The sequence below is a fragment of the Amia ocellicauda genome, chromosome 9 (assembly GCF_036373705.1).
Source record: "Amia ocellicauda isolate fAmiCal2 chromosome 9, fAmiCal2.hap1, whole genome shotgun sequence".
NCBI lineage: Eukaryota > Metazoa > Chordata > Actinopteri > Amiiformes > Amiidae > Amia > Amia ocellicauda.
In genome coordinates this window covers 24662589-24675337 of record NC_089858.1, presented here as the reverse complement: position 1 = coordinate 24675337, position 12749 = coordinate 24662589, and the positions used below count along the sequence as shown (strand labels likewise).

Sequence of the window (12749 nt, the reverse complement as noted above, 5' to 3'; positions counted from 1 at the left end):
TCTCAAGTTAATTGAAGCCAAATAAATTAAGCCTTTTCAGTTGATCTGGACATGTAATAATTTGAGTTTGATTTGATTTCCTTTAATTATAATCTGTATAATCCCATAGTTCATCACAATGTTAAAACCATTTAGGACAAGAAAATGTAATTATAATAAATGAATGTGACATTATAATGACAAATACACATTGCAGATTGAAGTACAGGGCCCACCATCTAATTACAGAAGCAACCTTAATGTTTGCTCGGGCTAAAATGTAGTCTACCTCTTTGGAAGTACATTGCCTCTCTATTAATTTGAATACTTTCTGATTACAATTACTTGTTAAGACGGTAGTCGGTTTCAGACTTTGTATTTATTTATTTTTGAAAAAAAAAATGAAATAAACAAAATTCAGCAAAGTATGTTTACTTGTGGCTGAATGGAGAGATCAGATTTGTATGTTTAAATTCTGCTTTAGTTTATTCCTGAAAGGGGATCTCTGCCAAGAACTTAATACAAAAATAAATACAAAAGAAATAAAAAGGAATTTAGTCCCATAGCCAGTTACTGTAGAGTGATTAGATTTCCCCTGCACATCTGTAGAAGACCGCATAACTCAATGAGTGAATAACATTGCTTTAGGAGGGTGTGAATACTTTCAGCACAAACTGTTCTGCAAATTGATAGCTCATTGGTCTGCACAGTGCTGATTTTGATTTTGACTATCCAGCCCCACACACACACAATATTTCCCATGTAGGCGTGAGAAGTCTGTCGGATTTAAAACTTGGACTTAAATCCTACTCTAATCCTGCTCTCTTAAAAGCATTTGTATTTCTTAATACCCTTGATATAACAAGTTTTGGGTTCACTCTCAGTCACTCATATTATACTCTTAGGTGCACAAGGTAATCTTTGTTTCTATCAGATTAAAAATTAATCTATTTTATCCTAAACCCAGATTATAACTGCACTGAGGTAAAGGAACAAACCTGGTGCTGAAAGAGACAATGGCTAGTTTAGATGCAGTGATGACATTCTGGCCATAATTTTCAGAGAATTAAATAATTACGAATATGACTAGAAATACATTGTAAGAATATCAGGTCACAGGACACGAATTTATGTATATGGATGTATGTATTAACTTAATTCCTTATCTTTTTTATTCCTTATATGCCTTTTTTATATAAATAAAATGTATCTAATTTATTCACATAAGATGTATGTATTTATGTGTGTGTGTGTATATATATGTATATATATGTATATGTATATGTATATATATGTATATGTATATATGTATGTATATATATATATGTATATATATGTATATGTATATATATATGTATATATATATATATGTATGTATATATATGTATATATATATGTATATGTATGTGTATATATATATGTTTAATCACACTATATTTATTTATTTATAGTTATTTATTCGAACTTGTCGCCATTTGCTTTTTGTATTATACTATGATAAATCTATTATTTTGGAATATTAAAAAATCCTACTCACATAATGTGATTCCCAAGTTTAAAAATAGATTAATGAGTAGCTTACTAAGTACTAATTTAGTCAAATATTACCATTATTAATATCTGCGTAGAGCTGACGATAAGAAGGAAATATAAACTAGTAATTATATGTGATCGTCTGCGCCACCTGGTGGGTATTCTTGCTATTGACAACAAATGTTTCCGTCCATAATCATATTCTACTTTGCATTAGTAAATGATCGCGTTTAATTTTGCACAACATGCCCTTCCTTTAAAATATATGAATCATACAACGTTAGTAAGCTTTTTTGTTATTTGTTATGGCAAGAATGCATAAAGAATATATTATCCATACAGGGCGTGTCCTCTTCTAAAGACACGCTCCTCGCCTTGACGCACTGGAGTTACGTCACGCAAGGGACGCACAAGTCCGGAAACCGGCCCTTTCATTTTCCATCCCGAAGAAGATGGCGGACGCGGCGGTGCTGGACGGAGATAATAAAATCAGCAAAAAGTAAGCGTATTATACTTCTGCTCATTGTGTTTCCGTTACATTAAGCATTGTTTAATGTAGTTCTTCGTTACACATTACGGTAGCTTCTGAGATTCCCAGTAACTTTGTTGGCCTAGCCCGGGCAATGTGTCTATTCTTGGTCACATTTGCGAATATTACATCAGGCTGAGCGGAGCATGACGGGATATAGAGTACAGCGTGTCCGAGCGGCGAGCCAGCAGCCGCGCCGTCAACCTGCCCACAACATGGCTGCCCCTCGGAGCCCATCGCCTTAATCTATAGTCGAGCCAGAGACCGACAATAACACAATGATTTAAAGCAAAATTATTAAAACAGTCATTACAATGAAAGGTACTCGGTATGTATTAAAACCTGCAGAAAGCAGATGTTAACATGAATTACATGCTATAAAGGTAGCTGCAGAAGAGACGTAGTTTTTAATTATCATTGAAAGCATGGAAAGGTTACTATATTATACTAAGTACAAGTGTATTTTTAAGTTTATTATGCAACAGTTTTAGAATTCCCCCCTCTTAATACGCCTATAAAACCGATTGGCTGCTAACGCAACATAGTTATTTCTTCGAGCTTGTCGCCATATTAATAAACTGATTTTAATCCCCTCACCGGTGGATGCATTACCGTCTGATAGAGAAATACGGTATGGTGAATAAAACAACGCTGGTAAATTCCCATAGCCTCAACGAAATACGCTGTTTCCTGCTTGTGGGGTTTGTAGTTTTCTACTGATCTCCATTCATTAATGTTAGGCAGAGATGCTAGTTAGCGGAGCGTGTGGTTTAAATAGAAAACTACGTATCCCAGGGAACATTGCGAATGAGGCGTCATCAAATCGCAGGTCTAGTAGCCGAAAAGACGTCATATCCCAGAAGCCTTCACGCTGCCTGCGCTTACTTGATGCAAACCTAGGAAATCGTCCATATAGAGCACATGACTTACTGTAAGTGCTGCGTTTTCAAAGGACACATGTTTTTATGGCTCTGATGTCATTGTCCCTTTTCACAGTCTGTTGTTAGAGCTTGCATATTTAACATCCGAATAATGTAATGGGAACTTAACTATATGGATATGTTTTAGGTTAGAGCAAGCCTGCAGTGCATGTTTGACAAGATGGGTTGCAAATATTAATATCATTCTCAATCTTCCTGCTTTACCTACCTACTCTGCGGATTTGCACGAATAAAACAAATAAAATGCTACAATGTGATTTCACGTGTGTCATAATAAGTATAATGCAAATATAAAAATATTCACAACAGGTTAAAGTTCAGTTAAGTATTCAACTAAATATGAATATAGTTTCTTAACACAATTTTTGGTTCTACTGCTCCTCCCAGCCCCCAGGTTAATTCTAGTCTCTTTATTTGTGACCGAAAAATTGCATGCTGTATTAACAGCATTAACCAAACATACAAGTAGATGTAATTTGTGATATTTTTTTTCTTCACGGTTACAGTGAGAAATCATAATCTGAGCCAAAGTAACAAGAAAAACAGAGATCGAAAATAAAACATACTAGTTTGACTAGGCATCCAGTGCCTTCATAGTGTCAGACTTCGTGCCTGAGAGACACTCCTGCTGTGTGGTGTGTGAATATGTTTCTGTCTCTCCAGGTTTATGCGGTAACTGGAGTAGCACTCTGTTTTCACCATGCTGACTGTGGTTAGAGCTGCCAGGCAGCAGGTGTTCCAAGTCTTTGGGTTCAGGGGTCAGAGGGCAAAGGTTGCGTTCCCCAGTGTGGCCGCCTTCCCTTCACTCGTCCAGGGGAATCGTTGGCGAGGTGACAAAAGGTTGGTGACATTTCCGTATATTCTGAGAAAACAACCAACCTTTTGTCATCCTCGAGAGACATGTCTAGCAAGAAACAGAGACAAATCTCCAAGTTTTTTCCATTTCACAACATGTCTCATCCACAATAACACACTGATGTTGTTGCCATTGTGATGTGAAAATTTACAGTGTGGCAATGGTTTACCTTAAACAGTTTTTCAGCCAGTTAAACTTGGGTAGAAAGTTTTTCCAGCAAAGCTCTTTCTCTACTCTACTGTTCAAACCCAATAAATATATCTTTGGCTTTTTTCAAGCAGACTGGGATGTTTGTTTCACTTCAGTGGCTGCTTTGTCACCAAGCTTCTAGGGAAATATTTACGATGTGCCCTGGTGTGTTCTTGTGGTTTCCACAGTGAGCTGAAGAGGAGATTGAAGGCAGAGAAGAAGGCAGCAGAGAAGGAGACCAAGACCAAAGAGCAGGTGGAGCAGAAGAAGGAGACCAGTGAGAAGGGAGAACAGAATCTGTATGGCTCTGAGGAGGAGACTCTCGACCCCAACGTGAGTCAGAAGAGAGCATTTCCGTTCATGCTGACACAGTTTTTCCTTTTTGACAAACTCTCTGCTTGTCGCATACTGCCCCACAGAAGGCTAGATATAAAATCAACATACAGTGAGGGAAAAAAGTATTTGATCCCCTGCTGATTTTGTACGCTTGCCCACTGACAAAGAAATGATCAGTCTATAATTTTAATGGTAGGTGTATTTTAACAGTGAGAGACAGAATAACAACAAAAAAATCCAGAAAAACACATTTCAAAAAAGTTATGAATTGATTTGCATGTTAATGAGGGAAATAAGTATTTGATCCCCTATCAATCGGCAAGATTTCTGGCTCACCCGTTTGTCTTTTATACAGGTAACGAGCTGAGATTAGGAGCACTCTCTTAAAGGGAGTGCTCCTAATCTCAGCTCATTACCTGTATAAAAGACACCTGTCCACAGAAGCAATCAATCAATCAGATTCTCCACCATGGCCAAGACCAAAGAGCTGTCCAAGGATGTCAGGGACAAGATTGTAGACCTACACAAGGCTGGAATGGGCTACAAGACCATCGCCAAACAGCTTGGTGAGAAGGTGACAACAGTTGGTGCGATTATTCGCAAATGGAAGAAACACAAAATAACTGTCAGTCTCCCTTGGTCTGGGGCTCCATGCAAGATCTCACCTCGTGGAGTTTCAATGATCATGAGAACGGTGAGGAATCAGCCCAGAACTACACGGGAGGATCTTGTTAATGATCTCAAGGCAGCTGGGACCATAGTCACCAAGAAAACAATTGGTAACACACTACGCCGTGAAGGACTGAAATCCTGCAGCGCCCGCAAGATCCCCCTGCTCAAGAAAGCACATGTACAGGCCCGTCTGAAGTTTGCCAATGAACATCTGAATGATTCAGAGGAGAACTGGGTGAAAGTGTTGTGTGCAGATGAGACCAAAATCGAGCTCTTTGGCATCAACTCAACTCGCCGTGTTTGGAGGAGGAGGAATGACCCCAAGAACACCATCCCCACCGTCAAACATGGAGGTGGAAACATTATGCTTTGGGGGTGTTTTTCTGCTAAGGGGACAGGACAACTGCACCGCATCAAAGGGACGATGGACGGGGCCATGTACCATCAAATCTTGGGTGAGAACCTCCTTCCCTCAGCCAGGGCATTGAAAATGGGTCGTGGATGGGTATTCCAGCATGACAATGACCCAAAATACACAGCCAAGGCAACAAAGGAGTGGCTCAAGAAGAAGCACATTAAGGTCCTGGAGGGGCCTAGCCAGTCTCCAGACCTTAATCCCATAGAAAATCTGTGGAGGGAGCTGAAGGTTCGAGTTGCCAAACGTCAGCCACGAAACCTTAATGACTTGGAGAGGATCTGCAAAGAGGAGTGGGACAAAATCCCTCCTGAGATGTGTGCAAACCTGGTGGACAACTACAAGAAATGTCTGACCTCTGTGATTGCCAACAAGGGTTTTGCCACCAAGTACTAAGTCGAAATACTTATTTCCCTCATTAACATGCAAATCAATTCATAACTTTTTTGAAATGCGTTTTTCTGGATTTTTTTGTTGTTATTCTGTCTCTCACTGTTAAAATACACCTACCATTAAAATTATAGACTGATCATTTCTTTGTCAGTGGATCAAATCAGCAGGGGATCAAATACTTTTTTCCCTCACTGTAACCCTTAGGTTATATCATTTTGGTGGTGTTGGGGGGAGGGTGAAGATAGTTTCCCCCTTTTTAATAATACTTAAACCTCTTAGATAGGATTCGTAGATCATTAGCATATGAAATAATGTATATTGGCGTATGTATGCATGCATCTTGGAGTGCAGTTGTAGATTAACATTATGATCTTTTTGTTTTCTAACACACAGCAATACTATAAGATACGCACCCATGCCATCCAGACACTGAAAGGCACTGCGGAAGACCCCTACCCTCACAAATTCCATGTGGACCTATCGCTCACAGATTTCATCGAGAAATACAACCACCTTCAGCCTGGAGATCAGCTAACCAGTGTCGTTCTCAATGTGGCCGGTAAGAATGAGTTTGTGCTGAGCCAGTGTAGGTCCATGAGCGCAGGTTTGATTTATTTTTAATTGCTTTCATGTGGACCCGTTTTGGAAACGTACTGGGTATGCAAACTAACTGAGTGGCTCACGGAATCAAGTTAATGGCCTGTGTAGTTTCATTTCGGGGGGCCTTGACAGCGCTCCTGGGCATTCGTCTTTGGTGATCAGGGTGAGCGTACAGCGATGGACACTTCTTTTCACAGCAGTCCTGTTTTCTGTTTGTAGAGCATGCCTGGTAAGGGCTGCTGGGAAAATATTGTCAAGATTGATGTCTATGGTTAACATTCATGGTTTTCCAATTTCAGAACCAACAATAGCAAAAAACAAACAATGATTAGTCCTTATTTTAAGACTCACTTGGTGCTCTCCTATAGCACATCGTGAAGTCATTTAAATGGAGCTCATTGTGCTTTCTGAAGATTCTCACTGAGAACTGCTCAAATACTTAATACCCATTAATTAATCCCATTAATTTATATTTATTAATTTGCTGATGCTTTTATTCAAAGGGACTTGCATGGTTAGTCATTCTTACAGAGTATTTCTGGAGCATTCTGGGTAAAGTATCTTGCTCAAGTGTACAAACAGCAGTGTCTTGGCTGTTATTTGGACTTACAACCCCCTGGTTTGAAAGTCGGGAGCCCTTACCACTGGTCCACACTGCTACCCAGGACTTTTGTATCTGTATTGACCTTTTTTTGAGGGATTGTTGCATGCTGTGTTTGCAGGGCGTGTTCATGCCAAGCGAGCCTCAGGGGCCAAGCTGCTGTTCTACGACCTGCGAGGGGAGGGAGTGAAGCTGCAGGTGATGGCAAACTCCAGGTGTGTGTTTGCTGTCAAAAAGCACACGGCTGAGAAAGTACCCACACACAACAGTATCTCACATAATAGACCGACAAGGCCATTGTGCACAGAAAACCAGCCATACTGTTTTTTTTTTTTTTTTTTTGGCTCTGGAAAATTACTTAATTTTGCACTAAGAAGCAAATAAATATTTCTAGTAACTGTTTATTTTGGCTTCACTGTGTAATGTAGAGCATTATTCTCTTGTTTAGGCCTAAGCATAAAACAGCTTTGCACTTTGTAATGGTCATTTAATAATGCTGTAGTTATAATGTGTTGATTTGGAGTTCCTTTAAGAAAGGCATCAGACAAATACATATTGGAAAAATGAGAGGGGCTATTTTACTTGTTAGCTAATTGATCCTAGAATAACATCCAGTCAGTTCTTGAAGGATGTGAGATTGTTAGCTTCAACTGCATGATTAGGCAGTTTGTCAGTTGTTCCACTGTGTTTATAAAGATCAGTTTATATATATAGTTTTCAATGGACACTCTTAATTTGCACCTTATTTCCTTATGTGGTTTGAACTTGTCATTTGAGCTGACTGTCTGTCCCTTTGAAGACTTTGTATACTTGAATCTAATCCCCCACACTCTTCTGTGTTCCAGACTAAAAAGATTAAACTACTTTAATCTGTCTTTTAACTCTTTCCAGGACTGCAATAGTCCTCTGCATTCCTTCTGATTGATTCTCCCTTTTGGCAGGAACTATAAGTCCGAGGAGGAGTTTGTGCACATCAACTCCAAGCTGCGGCGCGGTGATATCATCGGGGTACACGGAAACCCAGGGAAGACTAAGAAGGGGGAGTTGAGCATCATCCCCATAGAGATGACCCTGTTGTCCCCCTGTCTGCACATGCTGCCACACCTACACTTTGGCCTCAAGGACAAGGTGAGAAGCAGAGATTGACAACACTGCCATCAGGGGTTTGCTTCTAGAGAAAGCTTGACTCCGTAAAATGCAATTCACAATCTGTTCACATACGCTTTTACTTTCACGTATTCAGAAAAGACTTCTGCTTCTGTTGATTTGTTTTATTTAATTTGATAAACCAGTACTGGGTCGTATTATTAAATTAAAGACAATTTAAGCTATTTCAAGTCCACCAGTGATTACAGCTCTCTCTTCTGCTCCCCTTCTCTCTTCAAAGGAAACGCGATTCCGTCAGCGTTACTTGGACCTGATCCTCAATGACTTTGTGCGGCAGAAGTTCATCACACGCTCCAAGATCATTACCTACCTTCGCAGCTTCCTGGACCAGCTGGGTTTCCTGGAGGTAAGCAGGTCCTGTCTGCAGAGAAATCAGAGGGCCCATATATTCACTATAGACATCATACGTCTGTCTAGCCCTTGTGATTTTATTAGTGATTAAAACCCCAATCAAATAAACATTTAAAAAGCTTGTTTCTGACAGATTGAGACCCCAATGATGAACCTGATCCCAGGCGGAGCTGTGGCCCGGCCCTTCATCACCTACCACAATGAGCTGGACATGAATCTGTACATGAGGATCGCCCCTGAGCTCTATCACAAGGTAACTCTTCCTGCCCCTTTCTTTAGCCTGGGCACCACTGATTCAACTACACTCACACACACACTTACACACTCACTGTGGCACACGCAGAAGGTTTAAAACATGCTGGGAATACTCTTCCTTGGAGTACTACACAATGTAAACAAAAAACTATAAATAGTTCAGAAAATATGAGTGTTATTTAGTGATTCTGTTAGTGTGCATTCTGCTGTGACAGTGGCTCAGATGTCTCTCTAGCTGTTGCTGTCCTCACCTTCCACTGTCTGTCTGTAGATGCTGGTGGTGGGAGGCATCGACCGGGTGTATGAAATCGGGAGGCAGTTCAGGAATGAGGGCATTGACCTGACCCACAATCCTGAGTTCACCACCTGCGAGTTCTACATGGCCTACGCAGACTACCACGACTTGATGGAGATCACAGAGAAGCTACTTTCAGGTGAGTGGGGCCCCTGGGGTACAGGAGGTGCCTACAGAATTGTGACTTACTGGAATGGAAGATCTTTCAGTAGGGTTCATTTTGTATATCTGTTGTTAATACTGGCTGTGGTTTTTCAGAAAAAGGTTACCAGTAATCCTATAAAGTCCTCCTAGCTATACAGTTAGGTTAAAATCAATCCTCAGCTAGATAAATTTGTTTTTTGTGGTCACTTTGAGTCAGCAATGTTTTGGAACTGTAAGGATGTACAATATATATTTATTTGAACTCAGAAAAGCCGTGTTGCGTGACTCAAGGGCACGCAGTCATGTTGAGCTTGTTGTAGTAAGATGGTCCTCTCTCCTGTAGGAATGGTGAAGCACATCACCGGAGGGTATAAGGTGACCTACCACCCAGATGGCCCAGAAGGACAGGCCTATGAGATTGACTTCACTCCCCCCTTCAGGAGGGTCAGCATGGTGCACGACCTAGAGAAGGAGCTGGGGGTGACCTTCCCTGCGCCTGACACCTACGACAGTGACGGTGAGCAGACCAGTAGGAAACGCTGACTTCTACTGTGCATGGTATCATGAGGATTCAACACGACCTGCATTACATAAGCAAAACCTGTACAAAAATCTATACATCTTAACGGCTAAATATCGCCTTGGCCTTCCATTACTGTCGATTTTCTGTATGATATTGAATGGTTCTTCACAAAGGCGTCTAGTATCACATAGAATGAGGGAATTTATGGAAGCCCGTTGCCCGTAGCTGTTCTCAAACTCTGTGCTCGAGTCCGTGCCAGGCTTCTGACCGTGGCCGAATCGATCTGTCTTCCCTCTCCAGAGACCCGCAAGTTCTTTGACGAGCTGTGTGCCCAGAAAGGAGTGGAGTGCCCACCGCCCAGAACGACTGCCCGCCTCCTTGACAAGGTCAGTTGTCTGGATCTGCCATGTTTCATAGGCTTAAGACTTTTTACCACCTGTTTCACCACTGCCACTCCTATACAGAAATATTAGGCATTTCTTGATCGTGTTTTTTATGAGATTTAACGATAGTTATCTGTATTAGAATAAAAAAAGCATGGTTTTAAAATCGAAATAGTTATAGAGTATTTACAGTCGCCTCTTCTTAATACTATATTTGAGAGGTCCAAGAACTCTGCAGGTGGTAGTTTACCATTCAGCAGATAATGCAGTTTTATAAAGCTGTGATTGACACTGTTTTTTGTGGTTTCTTAGCTGGTCGGAGACTTCCTGGAGGTAACCTGCATCAATCCCACCTTCATCTGTGACCATCCTCAGATCATGAGCCCGCTGGCTAAATGGTGAGCTGAGCTAAATGGTAATACTGTAATCTGAACCCAGTGTGTTGAATATGCTTCTAAGCAAAACTGAAGCTATATTTATAGGTGTGCAGTTAGTTAGTTTTATATTTTTTGTTTTATTGCCATTGTCCGCTTTTTGCCAGGGTGCATCATAGTGGGACCATCAGTGCTCAGGCTTATAATGTTCGAAATAAGTCATGCCAAATGTTAGGCCTCTCTGACTGTGCATTTCTTTCTTTTGCCCCAGGCACAGATCCCAGAAGGGGTTGACCGAGCGATTTGAGCTTTTTGTGATGAAGAAAGAGATCTGCAATGCCTACACTGAGCTGAACGACCCCATCAGACAGAGGGAGCTGTTTGAGCAGCAGGCCTTGGTGAGGGACCAGCCGTCCTCCTGACAGACTGGAGATACAGTGCATATAGCACCCTGTATTCAAATTGTAAAACTGGCCACATGAGATTTAATTGTTTTTAATTCATTTTCTGCTGGCTTTTTATACATGTTCTACATACATGTACGAAGCAGTCGCTTTAAATGTCTGAGCTTGAATTCGCCCACTGGGTGGGTGCTTTGCTCTTGGCTCTCTGATGAGCTTGGGAGGTCTGTGTGATGTATGATTGAGACTGTAAATGTCTGTGTGTCCCAGGCCAAGGCAGAGGGTGATGACGAGGCCATGTTCATTGACGAGACGTTCTGTACGGCCCTGGAGTACGGACTGCCCCCCACTGCTGGCTGGGGCATGGGCATTGACCGCCTCACCATGTTCCTCACAGACTCCAACAACATCAAGGTGGGCTGGACTGACTCACACAAGCATGTCCTCGTTCACACACAAACACACACACTGCCTTCCCAAAACACAACTTGGTTAATGTTCACAGCTTGTAGGCCCTTATTTCCATCCTTCATCCACCCAAATGTTTTTCGAATGTTTGCTTTATACATCTTTGGGAATTCCTACAGGAATGATGAGCTGAGGTAATTTTCTTCAGTGTGTCCGGCTCTCTGACAAAGCTACTGTTTTACAGGAAGTGCTTCTCTTCCCTGCCATGAAGCCAGATGATAACAAACCCACACCCCCTACTGAAGGCACATCGGTGTAGCTGGGTGTGACCTCTGGTGACCTTTATCTGCAGAGAACTGACTGAAGGGATTGGATGTCGGGCCTAGCGAAGACTTTGATTGGTGTATGTTAATTGTGGTTCTGGACCCAGATTAGTTGTCTTACTGTCTGGTGTTAGCACATCTCTGCTGGAGATTACAAACTGCAATATTAATGGAAGGAGTGCTTTTTACTGTGTTTTTCAAATCGGCAGAATAAATGACACGAAAATAACATGTTTTCTGATTTGTTTAATGTGTAGTATCTTGAATTTCTCAGACATGTCTAACATGATTCATAAGGGGCCATTAATAACCACACATAATTTGAGTAAGATTACACTCATTGTGACTGATTTTTTTTTTTTAACTTTTACAGCATTTTGAACAGGGTGTTCAGTTTGGCATGTTTTGCTTGTACAGAATTAAACATGAAAGTGATTTAAGAGATGCAATAAAATCTTGATTGAAAGGTCATAGTTTACTTCATCTTAGTTTGTATGTAATAATTGAAAACTAGGATCTAACCAAAGTATCTGTGTTTTCAGGCTTGATTTGTACTCTGGTTTGTGTTTGCTATATTCTTTCAGGATTAATCTTTTTAACCTGATCTGATTTTTTTCAACAGCTTTTAGGTCAGCTCCAGAGCCAGAGGTATACTAATAAAAGATACTATTAACTGTTCGATAAGCCAAGCTCCAGCTAAGCCTCTTCTAAAACTGAGAATTACCTTTTTTCCCCCAAATTAATTACATTGCTGATTTGTGCAAGATATGTTAAGATATAGGGCCAGGTCAGCAAACAGCTTTGAGTTCCCAGCAGTGAGAGCAACTTATAAAGCAAACCGCTTATAAAATGGCATACACGATTCTGTACAATATAAAAAAATGTGAATTACTCCAAACATAGAAGGAAGTTTTAATTATTGCCTGAAATTTGAAAAATAGGTTTCAGTTCAGCATTTTGGGACCTCAGTCACATGCATGAATCATTTTCAGGGGAACTGATTTTGCAACTTGAAAGAAAAGTGTGCTTTGTGTGGTTTTAGAAATGGAACTGTAGATTTGTAATTGTAAAAATGCTCATA

At 40.7% G+C, this 12749-nt stretch overlaps 1 protein-coding gene across 2 annotated transcripts; it reads left to right on the top strand.

Annotated features, from left to right (window-relative positions):
- The first annotated feature begins 1904 nt into the window (after positions 1-1904).
- kars1 (lysyl-tRNA synthetase 1) lies at positions 1905-12139 on the top strand. 2 transcript variants are annotated; one of them, XM_066713805.1, is made up of 15 exons: positions 1925-2011; positions 3646-3822; positions 4216-4360; positions 6237-6402; positions 7166-7259; positions 7986-8172; positions 8432-8557; positions 8696-8815; positions 9089-9251; positions 9600-9773; positions 10080-10165; positions 10475-10560; positions 10808-10934; positions 11208-11351; positions 11590-12139. In XM_066713805.1, the coding sequence occupies exons 2-15, from the start codon at positions 3683-3685 to the stop codon at positions 11662-11664; spliced, it is 1833 nt and encodes a 610-aa protein (XP_066569902.1). In that variant the 5' UTR covers positions 1925-2011; positions 3646-3682; the 3' UTR covers positions 11665-12139. The 2 variants fall into 2 exon arrangements, with proteins under 2 accessions (XP_066569903.1, XP_066569902.1); XM_066713806.1 differs by lacking the exon at positions 3646-3822 and having other exon boundaries at positions 1905-2011.
- Positions 12140-12749: the final 610 nt, after the last annotated feature.